The sequence below is a fragment of the Salvelinus fontinalis genome, chromosome 10 (assembly GCF_029448725.1).
Source record: "Salvelinus fontinalis isolate EN_2023a chromosome 10, ASM2944872v1, whole genome shotgun sequence".
Classification (NCBI taxonomy): Eukaryota; Metazoa; Chordata; class Actinopteri; order Salmoniformes; family Salmonidae; genus Salvelinus; species Salvelinus fontinalis.
In genome coordinates, this window is record NC_074674.1 from 10,025,953 (window position 1) to 10,042,225 (window position 16,273).

The 16,273-nt window shown below is 41.1% G+C and overlaps 2 protein-coding genes across 2 annotated transcripts; both read right to left on the bottom strand.

The window, feature by feature from the left end:
- Window positions 1-2,841: 2,841 nt before the first annotated feature.
- On the bottom strand, window positions 2,842-9,716 carry LOC129863588 (exosome complex component RRP4-like). Its single transcript, XM_055935667.1, has 9 exons — window positions 9,556-9,716; window positions 5,173-5,274; window positions 4,922-4,967; window positions 4,728-4,817; window positions 4,451-4,516; window positions 4,142-4,210; window positions 3,844-4,020; window positions 3,495-3,623; window positions 2,842-3,241 (listed from the first exon to the last, which is right to left on the bottom strand). The coding sequence occupies exons 1-9, from the start codon at window positions 9,714-9,716 to the stop codon at window positions 3,161-3,163; spliced, it is 921 nt and encodes a 306-aa protein (XP_055791642.1). The 3' UTR covers window positions 2,842-3,160.
- A 1,787-nt stretch (window positions 9,717-11,503) lies between these two features.
- On the bottom strand, window positions 11,504-16,273 carry LOC129863586 (PR domain zinc finger protein 12-like). Its single transcript, XM_055935665.1, has 5 exons — window positions 15,884-16,273; window positions 14,019-14,209; window positions 13,515-13,670; window positions 13,047-13,161; window positions 11,504-12,801 (listed from the first exon to the last, which is right to left on the bottom strand). Exons 1-5 carry the CDS (start codon window positions 16,101-16,103, stop codon window positions 12,359-12,361), a joined length of 1,125 nt encoding a protein of 374 aa, XP_055791640.1. The 5' UTR covers window positions 16,104-16,273; the 3' UTR covers window positions 11,504-12,358.

Below are 16,273 nucleotides of genomic sequence, written 5' to 3' on the forward strand. Positions count from 1 at the left end.
GCAGTCATGGGTGAACAGGGAATACAGGAGGGGGCTGAGCACGCACCCCTGTGGGGCCCCAGTGTTGAGGAGCAAAATGCCTATAGGAAGGGAGGAGCAAAATGATCAAATTTGCCGAAGGGAGGGCGGTGGACGGTCCTGTAGGCATCCCGGAAGTTGGAGTAGCAGTGGTCGAGTGTTTTAGCAGTGCGAGTACTGCAGTCAATATGTTGACAGAACTTCAGTAGCATTTTCCTCAAATTTGCTTTGATAAAATCCCCAGCTATGTAAATGCAGCCTCAGGATATGTGGTTTCCAGCTTGCATAAAGTCCAGTGAAGTTCTTTGAGGGCCGTTGTGGTATCAGCTTGACGGGGAATATACACTGCTGTGACTATAATCAAAGAGAATTCTCTTGGGAGGTAATACAGTCGGCATTTGATTGTGAGGTATTCTAGGTTGGGTGAACAAAAGGAATTAAATTCCTGTATGTTATCACAATTGCATCTTGAGTAGTTAATCATGAAACATACACCCCCGCCCTTCTTCTTCCCAGAGAGATATTTATTCCTGTCTGCGCGATGAACTAAGAACCCAACTGGCTGTACGGACTCAGACAGTATATCCCGAGAGAGCCATGTTTCCGTGAAACAGAGTATGTTACAATCCCTGATGTCTCTCTGGAAGGAAATCCTCGCCTTCAGCTCGTCAACTTAGCGAGTAATATACTCGGAAGCTGTGGGTGGATAGCACGCCTCCTGAGACAGACTAGAAGTCCACTCCTCTTCTCCGTCTGCGATGTTTTGGGTCAGCCTCTGGAATTAGTTCAATTGCCCTGGGGGTTACGAACAAAGGATCTGATTCGGGAAAGTCGTATTCTTGGTCGTAATGCTGGTAATGTTGGTAAGTTACCGCTGCTCTGTTATCCAAAAGTTCTTCCCGGCTGTATGTAATAACAAACAAAAAAATCTGGTCTAATAATCTAAGAAATAACACATTAAAAAAAATACTGCAAAGTTGCCTAGGGGCAACTTTGCCTTCTCTATCGGCACCATTTTACTCAATTTAGTTTCAGAATGGGTGGCAAGGAATAAGTTAGTCCTAAATATTTCTAAAACTAAAAGCATTGTATTTGGGACAAATCATTCACTAAGCCCTAAACCTCAACTAAATCTTGTAATGAATAATGTAGAAATTTAGAAAGTTGAGGTGACTAAACTGCTTGGAGTAGCCCTGGATTGTAAACTGTCATGATCAAAACATATTGATGCAACAGTAGTTAAAATGGGGAGAAGTCTGTCCATAATAAAGCGCTGCTCTGCCTTCTTAACGACACTATCAACAAGGCAGGTCCTACAGGCCCTAGTTTTGTCGCACCTGGACTACTGTTCAGTCGTTTGGTCAGGTGCCACAAAGAGGGACTTAGGGAAATTACAATTGGCTCAGAACAGCCCTTAAAAGTACACGGGAGCTAACATTAATGATATGCATGTCAATCTCTCATGGCTCAAAGTAGAAGAGAGACAGACCTCATCACTACTTGTTTTTTTAAGAAGTGTTGACAAACTGAATGTACCGAGCTGTCTGTTTAAACTACAAGCACACAGCTCGGACACCCATGCATACCCCACAAGACATGCCACCAGAGGTCTCTTCACAACCCTCAAGTCCAGAACAGACATAGTACTACATAGAGCCATGACTACATGGAACTCTATTCCACAACTGATGCAAGTAGTAGAATCAGATTTTTTTTTAAACAGGTAGAAATATACCTTATGGAACAGCGGGGACTGTGAAGAGAGACACACAAAGGTACAGACACATGCATACATTATAATATTGTTGTATGGTGGTATTATACATTTTGTATTGTAGATATGTAGTGGTGTAATAATGTAATATGATATGCTGTTTATATGTAATGAAAGTGCCTTAATGTGTTTGGACACCAGGAAGAGTGGCTGCTGCTTTGGCAACAGCTAATGGGGATCCATAATAAATACAAATACAGTTCTCTATAAACTGATGGGTCCTTGGGTGCAGAATGCAAAAACATTATAATACAGTAAATCATTTACAATCCCACTCTAACATAGGTTTCTATTGAGAAACAGTTATAGTTGATTTTCTTCTGATAAAATCTTCTTCTGATAAAATCTTCTGGCTTGACCAGGAAATGCATTTATCAAAAAGGGGATATGCAGGTCACAGGTGGGCCATTTCACCAATTCGGTGCCGTTTGAGAAGTGTAACTTGGTCAAAAGAAGTGTTTGATTTCACCTAATTTAACATTGTCATACAGAGCAAATGTTCAACTTCCTAAAAACATGTTTCCCATCTCAAGAGTTTAAATAAAATAATGATTATAGTAAGTGTACAGGTTTGACGTTAACAGGATTTCATCTTAAATCAGCCATAAATCCCCTCGTGACAGGGGAAATGGAAGCTGGTTGTGTGCAACAGGGAGTGGCAATTAAAATTTCAAGCCTGTCTATTTATGGGTAACAGGGTTGACGTGTTATGACGTGTTATGCACGACCCGGTATGTTTTCCACCACAAAGTCCCAGAAAATGGACAAAAGGAGTATAACCAACTGACCTGATTTTACACTATGATTGTTCAATGTTTTTGAAAAAATATTTTAAAAGGAATAATTTCACCATATTAAAATTAGTTCAGTTCACAGGGTTGACCTTAAATTAAGGGACAGACGTAAATTAATCCCCAATATTCAGAAATGACTGTTGAAGCAACAAAATGACTAGGGATTTACAACAATGGTGAAATTTGGGAGACATTTTGGGATTAAGTGGGTTGAAATCTTCCTAGAAGTGACACAGGGTTAAATAAGATGCTGAATTTTTACACTTTAGCAAGCCTTTATTCATATAAAAAAAACACCTGATTTATTGAATGCTCCATGTGGTCTTTATTAAAGAGCACTTCATTTAATATAACAATTCAAATTCAATATTGGTGTACAATTTCTACTTAAATTATCAAAGGGACGCTAAAGGCGCTTTTCGTGGAACGACCCAGGTATCTTCTGGTTGAGAGTTCAGACCTTGGGCGGGGGTTCAGTCCCTAACACAGTTAAGGCCTTGGTTCCTAGACTTGGAATGCAGGGAACACAAACCTTCCATTGCGACAAGGTCACAGAAAGGTTGCATCTGATACTCTAACCCTCCTGTTCCACCAGTTTCTGACGTGTCACCATCACAATCTCCTCCATCACCTCCGGTTTTAAGATATCCTTGATCTAGAAAGACAGAGAGACAGGTAACTTTATATGCTTTGTAAACACTTTGAAATCGGATGAAAGGTGCTAAAAAGGCAATGTCATCATAGTCATCATATGAATGGCTTGGATGGCTTTACATTGTGTGTCATGCAAAATGGCTTGCCATCGTGTACTTTTTAAAGATAATGATCTAACTGAGGCACAATGAATGGAAAGGTTTGCTTCTTTCAGATCCTCTTTCCATTAGCCAGATCAGTACAGACAGCGTTACCTGGTGTGGGAGTGATGACTCGTAACAGTAGAGCACACTGGTGTCATACAGCAGCACCTTGTGTGCCCCCAAGGCCAGCAAGCAGTTCCTTAACCGCGAGATCACCTCCCGATCAGAGAGAGAGACAGGCTGAGAGAGGGAGAGGTTACAGTGAGGTGAGCCGAAAGACAATGTTGAAAAGGGGAAACAGAAGGATTGGGGTAGATAATATAAATCTAGTAAAAGTCAAACAGTTATAAGTCTTGTTGAAAGATAAGTACAAATTCAAGTAACACTTCATATTATCTACATAGAAGTTGGATCCCTTGTATTTCCCACTCGCATCTCTGTAGCCCCAGGCAGCTCTTACCTCCAGACTGGTGTAGTATCCTCCAGCCTCCTCATCCTGCTGTCCTGGGGCGGGGTACAGCCACACAAAGCCATTGTTGCCCAGGATGATGGAGGCCCCACACGGCAGGTTGTGGAAGTGGGTTTTCTGTCTCTTGATGAGAGAGGGAGATAGCTGCACAAGAACTCCTTGCCCCAGCTGATGTGATGTGGTTGCAAATTAATAAGAGAAGAATATGAGGTCAATAATTTTCAATCAATTTAAAAACCATAGAACATCAAAATTATTGATCACACATTGGGTAGTTCATCTTTGCTACCTTTCCGTACTTTAAACTGCGGGTGTGAAGAGAGAGTGCTCCATCCGAGAAAACAGACTGTACCTCTGCCTGAGAGAAGAGCTAGTCAAGGACAATCTCGACCATAGTCACATACAAATTATGAAACAGATAGAAGTTAATGCATTCATCAATGAGAGAATGACCCTTTCTAGTAGACGGAAGAGTAAAAAAAAAGGGAATCTCAAGATAACAAAGATTCCATGTATTTCAGTGTGGTTTGGAGGGTAGGCTGGATATTATGAAGGCAAAAGGGCCCAGGTTACTGGTTAGGGTCAGATCAGAGGATACACTGATGAGGTCCCCCTCCTGAAGGTAGTCTCTCATGGTGAGCTCATCTTCTGCTGACCGTCTCCTCTAAGAAGGACAGATATAGACATAGAAAGATTGATTTATGGTAAGACAAAGAAAGAAAGAGAGAATAATGAAAATAAATATCCAAAGAAGTTTGACCAACAGTGTCATAACAATATGCTTGCACTGGGTGCTAAGAGGAAGAGAGGACCAAGCACACATTTACCCAAAGACACTTCCATATTCCCAGATCTAAGTTGTCTATTCCACTCACCAGCTCTCCTCCGGGCAGATTGACAGAGGATAGCAACAACACAGAGTCCAGTCTGGAGTTGGTCTCCAACTTCCAGCGCTTCTGTTGCACCTGCAAACAGCAGACAAACACTAAGCTCCAACCAGGAGAAGCACGATCACCCCAAGTCATTATTAGCCTTACTAACCGTATCACCACCTCAAACGGAAACATACCTCTGTGATCCTTCCGACCACCACATCTCCAACCTCCCCATTGAACCTGGGAATCAGAACAGATTATGATGGCAAAATTAATCAATAACAAGTCATATAGTTTTTTTGTTGTTGTACATACCAACTTAGACTGTGATACAATAACAGCAGATGCTGCACAATGGAACAGTTGTCTTCAACATAGAGTCAGTAGCTAACCACTGTGGTAAATCTAAGCCTACAGATATTACTGTGGCACCTGGTCCACTTACCTGGTCCTGAGCGGCCGTACACAGATGAGCTTATTAACCCTCTCCACCTCTCCTGCCACAGAGGCTGTTAGTTTTTCTTCATCCATGTAAGTCCCATGACCCCTAGAATGAAAATCAGTGTGGTCTAATCATGACTCACTCTATATCCACTTTCAATGTCATGTATACTCCGGACTCCGACATTGCTCATCCTAATATTTATATACTTCTTAATTCCATTATTTTACTTTTAGATCTGTGTGTATTCTTGTGAATTGTTAGATATTACTGCACTGCTGGAGCTAGGAACACAAGCATTTAACTACACCTGCAAGTACATCTGCTAAATATGTGTATGCGACCAATAAAATTTGATTTGAACACAATTCAAATTAACTTGGCAGAAGGTGTATGATTCAATTAAGAGAAACTTGAAATTGTGCAGCAAATATTAACAATAGTATAGTAACCCATATGGAAAAGATTGTTATATGTTCTACCTGGAACTTGTAAGTAATACATATAGCAGTAAATATACTTACAAGATTCATAGAATATTATTTTAATATCTGACATATGGGTATTTAACATTTAGACATAACAGAAATATTGCATGTATTATATAAAAAACATACAAGAGACATGAAAGCAAAGCATTCTAAGGTCTCACATACATGGGACATACACATTTCAAAGCACTTGAATACCACTGTCTGACGTCATTGAAGCATGCAAGACCACCTCGAGGAGGAAAGCAGGAGTAGTGGTGAAGGAGGAGGAAGGGGAGAAGATGAGAGAAGAGGAGGAGGAGAGGGGAGAAAAGGACAGGAGGAGGGGGAGAATGAGGAATGACTGATAACTAAATAGATTCACTGCTGTTAAGTGGAGATCTCGCAACAATCATACAATCATTCTCACGATAGCACATTGGTACTAGTCTGTGAAAAATATCAAAGCTAAGTGGAGGCGTCATGCCCATAGGGGGCACAGGGGCATGTGCCCCCTCATAATTGTCCTGTTTAATATAGATATAGTGGAATTTTTGGTTGTTTTTCTCTGTAATACTACTAGCCACCTGGCAATTTTATGAAGTTGGCTTTAGCTATCGTAGATTGGTTCCCAATATTCTAACTTGCTACCACGAAGACATTTCAGGCTATCAATAAAAAGTTAGAGTAGCTAGCTTGTCTAACTATCTTAGCTGAAATGCCTGCTGGCAAGTAATTACTAAATGTACTGAATAAGACTCACATTCCTTTCCATCTTTTACCCAGATTTCAGCAGATAAGCATATTTAGTTTAATTAAAAAGGTGCTACACATAGCAACCATGATGTACTCTAGATGAGGGATGGGCAACTTTGATTGGGGTGGGGCCACACAAAAACAGAACTCATGAGGGGCTGCAGTGGCTTGTAGGTCTGCGTACCCACATCCATAACCCCTCCCCCCATTTTCTGAAATTCTACACATTTTGCCACAGGGCGAAGAGAAGATTTTGCAATTGTATAACTCATTTCATGCAATTCTACTCATTTTGCCATGCGGCATATAGAAATAATTGCAGTTTTAAAGCTCATTTCCTGAAATTCTACACATTTTGCTATAGGGTGGAGGCAAATGTTTGCAGTTTTAATACGATAACTGATGTGTTGGGTGTATTGGTTTTTAAATCTATCTATGATTGTGCACCACAATACATGTCAGAGATGATTTTAAGTTGTGTACCCAGTAGGTCCCTCAGTTCCTCTGGCCTTTTAACTATCCCAAAGCCTAGGACCAAAAGGCATGGAGAGGCAGCCTTTAGTTACCATTCCCCAATCCTCTGGAATAGCCTGCCAGACAACCTGAGGGGGCTGAAACTGTGGACATTTTTTAAAAGCGATCTTAAAAACACACCTTTTAAGCTTTGCTTTTCAGTCTTTTGTATTCTATTCTCTCAACAGTAAAAATCAAGTTGCCCATCCCTGCTCCAGATTTCAGGAAAAAGCTCTCTCATTTCAAAATGCTAAATTCTCCAACTTGACCCCCTCGAGACCACCCCTTTGCCATCCTCACATACTTTGTGCCCCCTCATATTTTTGGGTTGCATGACACCCCTGAAGCTAAGCAGGGCTGGGCTTGGTTAAAACACTGGATGGGGGACCAAAGGCATAGCTGTAGATACATTAACTGTCCAGTAGGAGGTGCTGCCCAGCCTTAATCATGGAAACTCATTTACAATACAAATATTGTATTTCTTTTAGTAATTGTCATGTTTTTTTATATGTTGACTTATAAAAAACAATGTAAAACCTACAATTAAAGCATTTATTTTGTAGAGGTTACATTCTCAGTACACACTTTTCTTATAATATTCATAGACGACTCATAATGAATATATTTTGGCTCAAATATGTCATACCATATATTTGTAGGAAATGCAGCACAATCAAGTATTCAATTGTGTATTTCATATAAGGCATATAATTCAACACAAATACACAACTGACATACACTACCGTTCAAAAGTTTTGGGTCACTTAGAAATGTCCTTGTTTTCCATGAAAACATACATGAAATTAGTTGCAAAATGAATAGGAAATAGTCAAGACGTTGACAAGATTATAAATAATGATTTTTAATTTAAATAATAATTGTGTCCTTAAAACTTTGCTTTCATCAAAGAATCCTCCATTTGCAGCAATTACAGCCTTGCAGACCTTTGGCATTCTAAGAGCGTCTGCTAAATGACTTAAAATGTAAATGTAAATGTAGTTATCAATTTGTTGAGGTAATCTGAAGAGATTTCAACTCATGCTTCCTGAAGCACCGCCACAAGTTGGATTGGCTTCTTGGGCACTTCTTACGTACCATACGGTCAAGCTGCTCCCACAACAGCTCAATAAGGTTGAGATCCGGTGACTGTGCCAGCCACTCCATTATAGACAGAATACCAGCTGACTGCTTCTTGCCTAAATAGTTCTTGCATAGTTTGGAGCTGTGCTTTGGGTCATTATCCTGTTGTAGGAGGAAATTGGCTCCAATTAAGTGCCATCCACAGGGTATGGTGTTGCAAAATAGAGTGATAGCCTTCCTTCTTCAAGATCCCTTTTACCCTGTACAAATCTACCACTTTACCACCACCAAAGCACCCCCAAACCATCACATTGCCTCCACCATGCTTGACAGATGGCGTCAAGCACTCCTCCAGCATCTCACAAATGTTGTTCTTTGTGATCCGAACGCCTCAAACTTAGATTTGTCTGTCCATAACACTTTTTACAATCTCTCTCTGTCCAGTGTCTATGTTCTTTTGCCCATCTTAATCTTCTATTTTTACTGGCCTGTCTGAGATATGGCTTTTTCTTTGCAACTCTGCCGAGAAGGCCAGCATCCCGGAGTCGCCTCTTCACTGTTGAAGTTGAGACTGGTGTTTTGGGGGTACTATTTAATGAAGCTGCCAGTTGAGGACTTGTGAGGCGTCCGTTTCACAAACTAGACACTCTAATGTACTTGTCCTCAGTTGTACAACGGGCCCTCACACTCTTTCTATTCTGGTTAGAGCTAGTTTGCGCTGTTTTGTGAAGGGAGTAGTACACAGTGTTGTACGAGATCTTCAATTTCTTGGTAATTTCTAGCATTAAATACCTTAATTTCTCAGAACAAGAAAAGACTGACGAGTCTCAGAAGAAAGTACTTTGTTTCTGACCATTTTGAGCCTGTAATCAAACCCACAAATGCTAATGCTCCAGATACTCAACTAGTCTAAAGAAGGCCAGTTTTATTGCTTCTTTAATCATAACAACAGTTTTCAGCTGTGCTAACATAATTGCAAAAGGGTTTTCTAATGATCAATTATCCTTTTAAAATGATCAACTTGAATTAGCTAACACAACACAGGAGTTGCTGATAATCGGCCTCTGTACGCCTATGTAGTTTTGCTTTTCTTTCAGAAACAAGGACATTTCTAAGTGACCCAAAACTTTTGAACTGTAGTGTATAAGGAAAAACACCGTACAGGATCCTTATTACGGATTACTTATTCGATTTTTGTATAAATAATTTTCTGCCATACAAGATTCTTATTTGATTTTCATTATTATTATCCATACGGGACGTCAAGCTGGCTAAACAACCTATGAATGGAGTGAATAGCTACAGTACTGCACAAGTGAAACTTGCAGAGTATTATGCACTAACAAGTGAGACCTGACATATCATGTCAACATCATCATATCTAACGTTAGCTAGCTACCTATCTAAAGCAAATTAGGCAAACAAGACGTGGATTAATATTGATTTACAGTAAAGAGAAGGACAAAAAAAAAAGCTCAGACTCAAAATATTATACAATTGGAGCAGCATGTTGACGGATTGTTTACTTGTACTCGTGAGATTCATACTAGCTTGTAGACAGACATACCTCATAAACCCTGTATCTGATGTAATCACATCACCGGGCACAACTAGATCTTTTCCATCCAAAGCAGACAGAGAGGGTGATAACGTTACTTGTTCCCGAAAAGTTGGTAATCTCATGTCCGCAGCCATGTTTTCTGTCTTCTGTAAATTTAAACGGCGCATGTAATTGACGTCATCGGATACTTGGCCATTCAGAATGTAACGAAGCCGATTTCCACAAATCTAAATAATGTCTCTCGACATTCCTTCATTTTATAACTTATTTTCACAATATTTCAAACTGCATGAGTAATAATGTGAAACAGACAATGCATTGCTTTGCAAAAAAAAACATTGTTTACGCAAGGATGCTAGTTTCTTGATGTCTTGCGCCATCATGTGGACTTGAAGCGATACAACCCACCGAGAGCGTTTTTCATTATCATTATGTGTAGAGGGCAATAAATAAATAACAGAGAATCATAACATTTTAACATGGAAATAGCTGTTCTATAATTCAGCCTACAGTAGTAGCCAATGTGTGGTGTTCAAAGTAGGCCTACATTCCACGAGACTTTCGAAAAGGAAGTGACTGAAAATGTTGTGTTGTTGTTTGATGCAAGAAACCACTTTACAAAATAAAATGCGTTATTATTCCCATACTTTTATTACAGAGAATCAGCCAAATTATGCTACCCTCTGCCTATTGGCTACTTAGCTGTTTCAAGCCTGTCTCAAAATACAACACTGCCCCTTTAAGACAAAAAAAGCTCTTTACCTGACTAGCTTTTGATAGAAATGTACACATTTTGTGCTCTTGTAGGAAAAAATCGCTCCCCCATTTCTGACTACAAATGATCTCTAACAGGGCTAATAATTCACTAACTAGCAAAGGATAAGAACAAATGTGCACACGTTTTACATGCAGCTCTCGCTTTGATCTCAAAACAAGCCATCTACTCATTACAGCTCATGCTGTAAACACAGTCCAGTTCAAAGGGAACGGCACAGATACATATATGGCAATGGTCTATTTGCATATAGGCCTACTGCAGCCCTGATTGGTTATGCCCCACAGGTCTGTGTAGAGCACGGCCGAGATGTGCATGTCAATGCAATAGAATCCTACTCCGCTACTTTCTGCTTACAACAGCATCTCTGGCATTGTTAGTTTTGCATACTCTTGCATAGTTTGTTTTGTTTTGCATTGAAAGAGGCTAATATTGCATTGATTTGATTACAATTCCCACAGTAAAGGGGGTAACTCTCTAGGAAGTTGAGTGAAGTTCAATCTCGTGCTTCTCTGCTCTGGCTGATATTTCTTCTGCACAACATTGACTCGACAAGGTGTCGAATGCATTCCACAGGGATGCTTGCCCACGTTGACTCCAATGCTTCCCACAGTTGTGTCAAGTTGACTGGATGTCCTTTGGGTGGTGGACCATTCTTGATACACACAGGAAACTGTTGAACATGAAAAACCCAGCAGCGCTGCAGTTCTTGACACAAACCGGTGCGCCTGGCACCTACTGCCATACCCTGTTTAAAGGCACTTAAATATTTTGTATTGCCCATTCACACTCTGAATGGCACACATACACAATCCATGTCTCAAGGCTTAAACATATTTATTTAACCTGTCTCTTCCCCTTCATCTACACTGATTGAAGTGGATTTAACAAGTGACATCAATAATAGCTCATAGATCATAGCTTTCACCTGGATTCACCTGGTCACTCTGTCATAGAACGAGCAGGTGTTCTTAATGTTTTGTATAGTTCACAGGAGGTTGGTGGCACCTTAATTGGGGAGAACGGACTCGTGGTAATGGCCAGAGGAATGGTATCAATTGCCTTTCCATTCGCGCCGTTCAAGCCATTATTGTGAGCCGTCCTCCCCTCAGCAGCCTCCACTGCGCTAGTTCATAATAGGCTACCAAAATGTCCAAAGTAAAGAACACTATGCAGACGTATTAATATCATTCTTTATTTAGAATATAAGGAAAGCACACGTATTTACATTCACATACAGTTCATAATTACACAACACTTTACATTAATATACAGAGATAAAGGGACAATTTATTACAGTGTAAAATTTTGAAATAAATTTACACCTATTTCTACATACTGTACATTTCATTGGAATTCAACTTTTTTACTTTACTTTTTCAAACAACCTTCCTCCTGAGTTGGAAGGCCTACGATGACAGGACGTAAAGTGAGGATAATTGTATTTAATGACAGCATGAAGGAACCACCCAAAAACTAAAATATGTTATGGTAAAACATCCTTATCTGAAATACAGAGTACTCTTCTTGACCAATAGAATTATTAACTAGAATAGCAAAGTATTTCCTTTGACATGCTGCATCCTGGCAATAGTGTATTGAGTAAACAAACAGATGAATAATGGACAGTTAACCTAAAAATAGCCTACTCTTGGAACCAACATTCAGTCCTTTGTTCAGATTCTCTGTACAGGCAATAGTACAACAGTTTCCTTTGGAACAACAAAGTGTTTTTGACACACTCTGATTTTTTGTGACCATTACAAACATAATACCCAATAAGTCTAAGCAGACTCGATTGTAAATAAGGCAACCAGTAAAAAAGTATTTGAGAACGGCTGTACTATCAGCTCAACCCACCAGACATAGTACACTCAGACATACTCTGGTCCATTGCAATGTCATAGCGATGCCTGCCACACCAGCAAACAGTAGCTTCTCTGAGAATGAGGGAGAGCGCAACCTGTGGCTCAAGTGTGCAGAAGTAAAGTGCAGAGTTGTTTGCATTAGCAAGTTTCTCTTTCTTCTCTGCTATCATAGCACCATGGTGGGGATATGGTGAACCAGGGGGACCTGGTGTTGGGTCAGGCTGGTGATCGGTGGGGGTGGAGGTGAGATTTGGGAGGCAGTGTCTGCGCCCCCCGCACCTGGCCTGTGCCTGGCACTCTTCTGGTGTGCCCGCAGCCCTGCCAATTGGGAGTAGGCGCTCTGGCACACGTGGCACTTGTAGGGGCGCTCTCCGGTGTGCAGTCGCACGTGGTTGCGCAGGGTGGATGACTGGCTGAAGCGGCGGTTGCAGAAGCGGCAGACGAAGGGCTTGTCCAGGGTGTGGATGCGCATGTGGGAGCGCAGGTTACTACGCGAGTTGAAGCCCCGGTGGCAGATTACGCAACGCATGCGGCTGGTCGCAGACGAGGAAGAGGAGGAGGAGGAGGAGGGGGAGCAAGATGAAGAGCCGTCACATGAGTGGGAGTCCTCTGAAGCGAAAGGAGAAAGAGAGGGAAGGTGAGATATTTAATTCATAAACTGATGTGACTGCCATATCAAATGTTGATTTTGACATGGAATAGAATCAGTCTATTTGCAGTAGTTTGAAACGAATAAGGGTGATGGGAATCTGTTGGCTGCAGCAGAGCCCATAACACACTGGCACCACAGGTAAAGGGGGTCAGATAGTAATCTGGTTCTCTAACGCCCATAGCATGAGGAAAAAGGAGCTCACCATTGCGGCTCTTTTTCTGATGCTCTTCTTCTGTACCGGGAACGCCAGGAATACCAAGGAAGGTGTTGTGGGAGTTTCCGTACCACACTAGCAGCTCCTGGTCTGGAGGGATAGTCTGTAGAGAGCAGAAGGAGGAATGTTAAAGAACGAATAGGATGAGGTAACTATATCTGTGGAGATCCTAGGTTCCGATGATAGTCTCCACCAACTTTGCATTACGCATCAAGAGTCACAGATCTCTGTACAAACAGCAGGTTGTGCTATTCAGCAGCTGAAAATAGGTTGCCCTATACAGGCTAGGGGAGATTTGACCCTTTTATACAGTCTATGGAGTCTGTACCAACAAAGGCCTACAAACGAATGGGCTTAGCTGCAGAACTTGTCATGGCAGCAACCACACGCTTTCAACGGTCCTTGTGAAGGCTGCATCTCAGAGTTGTGAGTGACCGTATCTGGCTTGGTTCTCACCTCCACGGCCCTGTAGAAGATGCTGCTGCCGATCTGCACCACCTCCAGGTTCTGCTCCTGCTCGTTGCGGGCACACTTGATGTAGGTCATCCAGCTGCGATGGTCCTCCTGACTGGCATCAATGAAGTAGCGCACCGTGCCATCATCGTTGAACACCTGAGATCAACAGCAAGAGGTTAGGAGTCTGGTACAATTTTAATGCAAATTACACACTGGGCACACACTGGTTAAATTAAACTGGTTTCCACATTATTTAAATGAAATTACTTAAAACAAACGTGGAATTGACGTTGAATTTATGTCTTTGCCCAGTGGGTATTATTGTCCATGTGTGACATAGACTCTTATACATACAGCTTACTGGTGAACAAGACCAACTATTCCCCCTTGCACATGTGCTTCCTTCACAAAAACATGCCATGCAGATTCATTGCTGTTATTCTCCGGCCTAATTGTGATAGCAGCTCAGTCCCTAGTTATGGTAGCTGCACAGATGATTCTCACCTCCCACATGAGGTTGTTGTTCTTTAGCAGGTCCACGTGTTCAGGGGAGATGACCGTGCCAGTAAATGGACCCATCTCTGTGCCTGCCTTGATCCAGGTCTTGGAGAAGATGCCCAGGCCCTCGCCAGGTATAGAGCTCTGGGCAATGATCACCTCACTGGGCAGCACCAGGCTGGACAGCTTCTGGACCTCTGCAAACAGAAAAAAGAGTAGGTTATTTGACTGCTGCGTACATTTCATTAAACCTGTGAATTTGGTCATTCCATGGTTATAAATGCATGAAATTGTAGGCCTACCCAAGCTTATCAATTTGCCTAAAAGACGTTGAGGATAGGAGTGGTTTAAGTCAGGCATTGTGCATTAATGCCAATATTACGTTTTTTTCATAAAATAAAATGTAAAAAAGCAAATGGCCCATCTTTCGAATAAAAAAGTTAAATATGATGTTTTGATAAATCATGAATTTTAAATATATGTTTGTACTGGCTGGTCTAAAATATTATTTAAGTGTCTTACGAATTAGGTGTTTAACATTTTGTAATTGCCAACACAGCAAATAGATTGCATCTTATTTTGGTGACGAAATATTAGGTAGCCTAACATCTCATCCACCGTTTAATTCGATTAAATGGATGAATTGAAAGTTATTGTTTCAAAGAAAATATTTAACTCGCAAGCATTTTCACCCTCATTCAAAAAAATTAAGAAAACACTTGGGTTTCTTTAATGTCAGAATCAAAGAAATGTATTTGGGACTGCGAAAAGACGGCTCGAAGAGAGGTTAAATGGTCTTCTATTGCTCAGGGTCCAGCCATTTGTCATGCTTCAGATGTGATATTCATTATACCCTACTGGAAAGAAACGGCTAATTCCAAATTCATTATCCTTTTAAGAACTTTGTAGCAATAAAATTGCGCTGAATGAAATGAGGACTTGTTTAAAAGGCCCAGGAATTTCTCGAACAAAAAAATGGAAAGGCGATTAGATGGTTGACATGGTATGAATGGCAATAGAATTAGCCTTCACGGCGCATTATCTGAAGAACAGAAATCTTTTAAGGCGAGAGAAAGAGAAAAACGCCGGAGCCCATAGCTGCCAAAATAGGAAAAGAGACTGTCCGGAGATTGATGAATGCGGGATAAAACCCGGGACACCTCAAAGAAAGGGAACCTTTCTCTCCCTTCGGTTTAAGTGGAAACTTTCTCAGGTCAAGCACAAAGTTAACCAAATGAGTTTAATACCCTTCGTCTTTCAGTCAGCAACAGTTACACGCCTAACAAGCTTCTAAATGCAAGGTCTCAAAGCACTAAATGGGTTAATGCGCTAAATGGGTGGAAATAAAAGGTCCAAAGAATGAAAATACGGGAGAACAGTAATGAGAAAGTCACAGGGACCTTGGGAAGAAATCTAGAACAGAGGAGTGACGGTTTCCACTTCTTTTGGTTCACTGTCAATGACACATGAGACCTCACTGAGGTTCTTGTATGAATACATTCTTACAAAATGCCTATTTTACACGCCTTTTAGTCAATTATTGTCAACAAGAGGGACACTTGTTAAAATAACAGAAATTGTTAATAGAAAATAAATCTAGGTTGAGTCAAAATGTTGAGGGTATTGTTTTTTTGGACCAGTCGTTTTATAGCCTAATAAAATGAACCATCTTTAAAATATATATATATGATTTCACCCTGAGTATAGCCCATGTCACAATTTGGTATAATAATAATAATAAGCCTACATTTAACGAGACAAGCATTAGGATGTTAAATTGCAACAGATAGGCCTAGGCAACACGTTCTTTAGGCCTAGTGGCTGGTTGCCCGTACAGAAATCATAGGAAGAATTCCAAAAGGGGCAATTACCTCCAACGAACGACTGCGCGAGGACCTCAGCTGTGAAGGCTGTCTTGGGACCGATGCTGCTCTGCCTCTCCTCCATCAGGTGCTCTCCGATCACATTTCTCCACCGTCCATACAGGAAACTGTGCAGAATGTCTGAGGTGATAATATCAGACAAGGACCGACTCTGGCATTTAAATCCAGACTTCAGGGCTAAAGCCTCTGCAGGTAATACCGAGCCCATCACGCAAACTATTGCAAGCCGTGTTCAGATATGAGTGTCTTCAAATGCAAAGTGGATATTCCTTCCCGTTAGACGGCTGGGTGGAAATGTGCCGTCCTCCTGCAGCGAGGGTCCTCTTTATAAGTTGCTGGTCTGACCCCTCTCTAATGAGTTATTAATGACACTCCCCT

Coding starts and splice junctions, on each gene's coding strand:
- LOC129863588 (XM_055935667.1), bottom strand. CDS start 9,716: ATGCGCCGTTTAAATTTACAGAAGACAGAAAACATGGCTGCGGACATG. Junction 4,517..4,727: donor ATCTGCCCGGAGGAGAGCTG/GTGAGTGGAATA, acceptor TGTCCTTCTTAG/AGGAGACGGTCAGCAGAAGA. Junction 3,624..3,843: donor GATACTACACCAGTCTGGAG/GTAAGAGCTGCC, acceptor TCCCTCTCTCAG/CCTGTCTCTCTCTCTGATCG.
- LOC129863586 (XM_055935665.1), bottom strand. CDS start 16,103: ATGGGCTCGGTATTACCTGCAGAGGCTTTAGCCCTGAAGTCTGGATTT. Junction 14,210..15,883: donor CGCGCAGTCGTTCGTTGGAG/GTAATTGCCCCT, acceptor TTCTGTTTGCAG/AGGTCCAGAAGCTGTCCAGC. Junction 13,671..14,018: donor ACAACAACCTCATGTGGGAG/GTGAGAATCATC, acceptor TGTTGATCTCAG/GTGTTCAACGATGATGGCAC.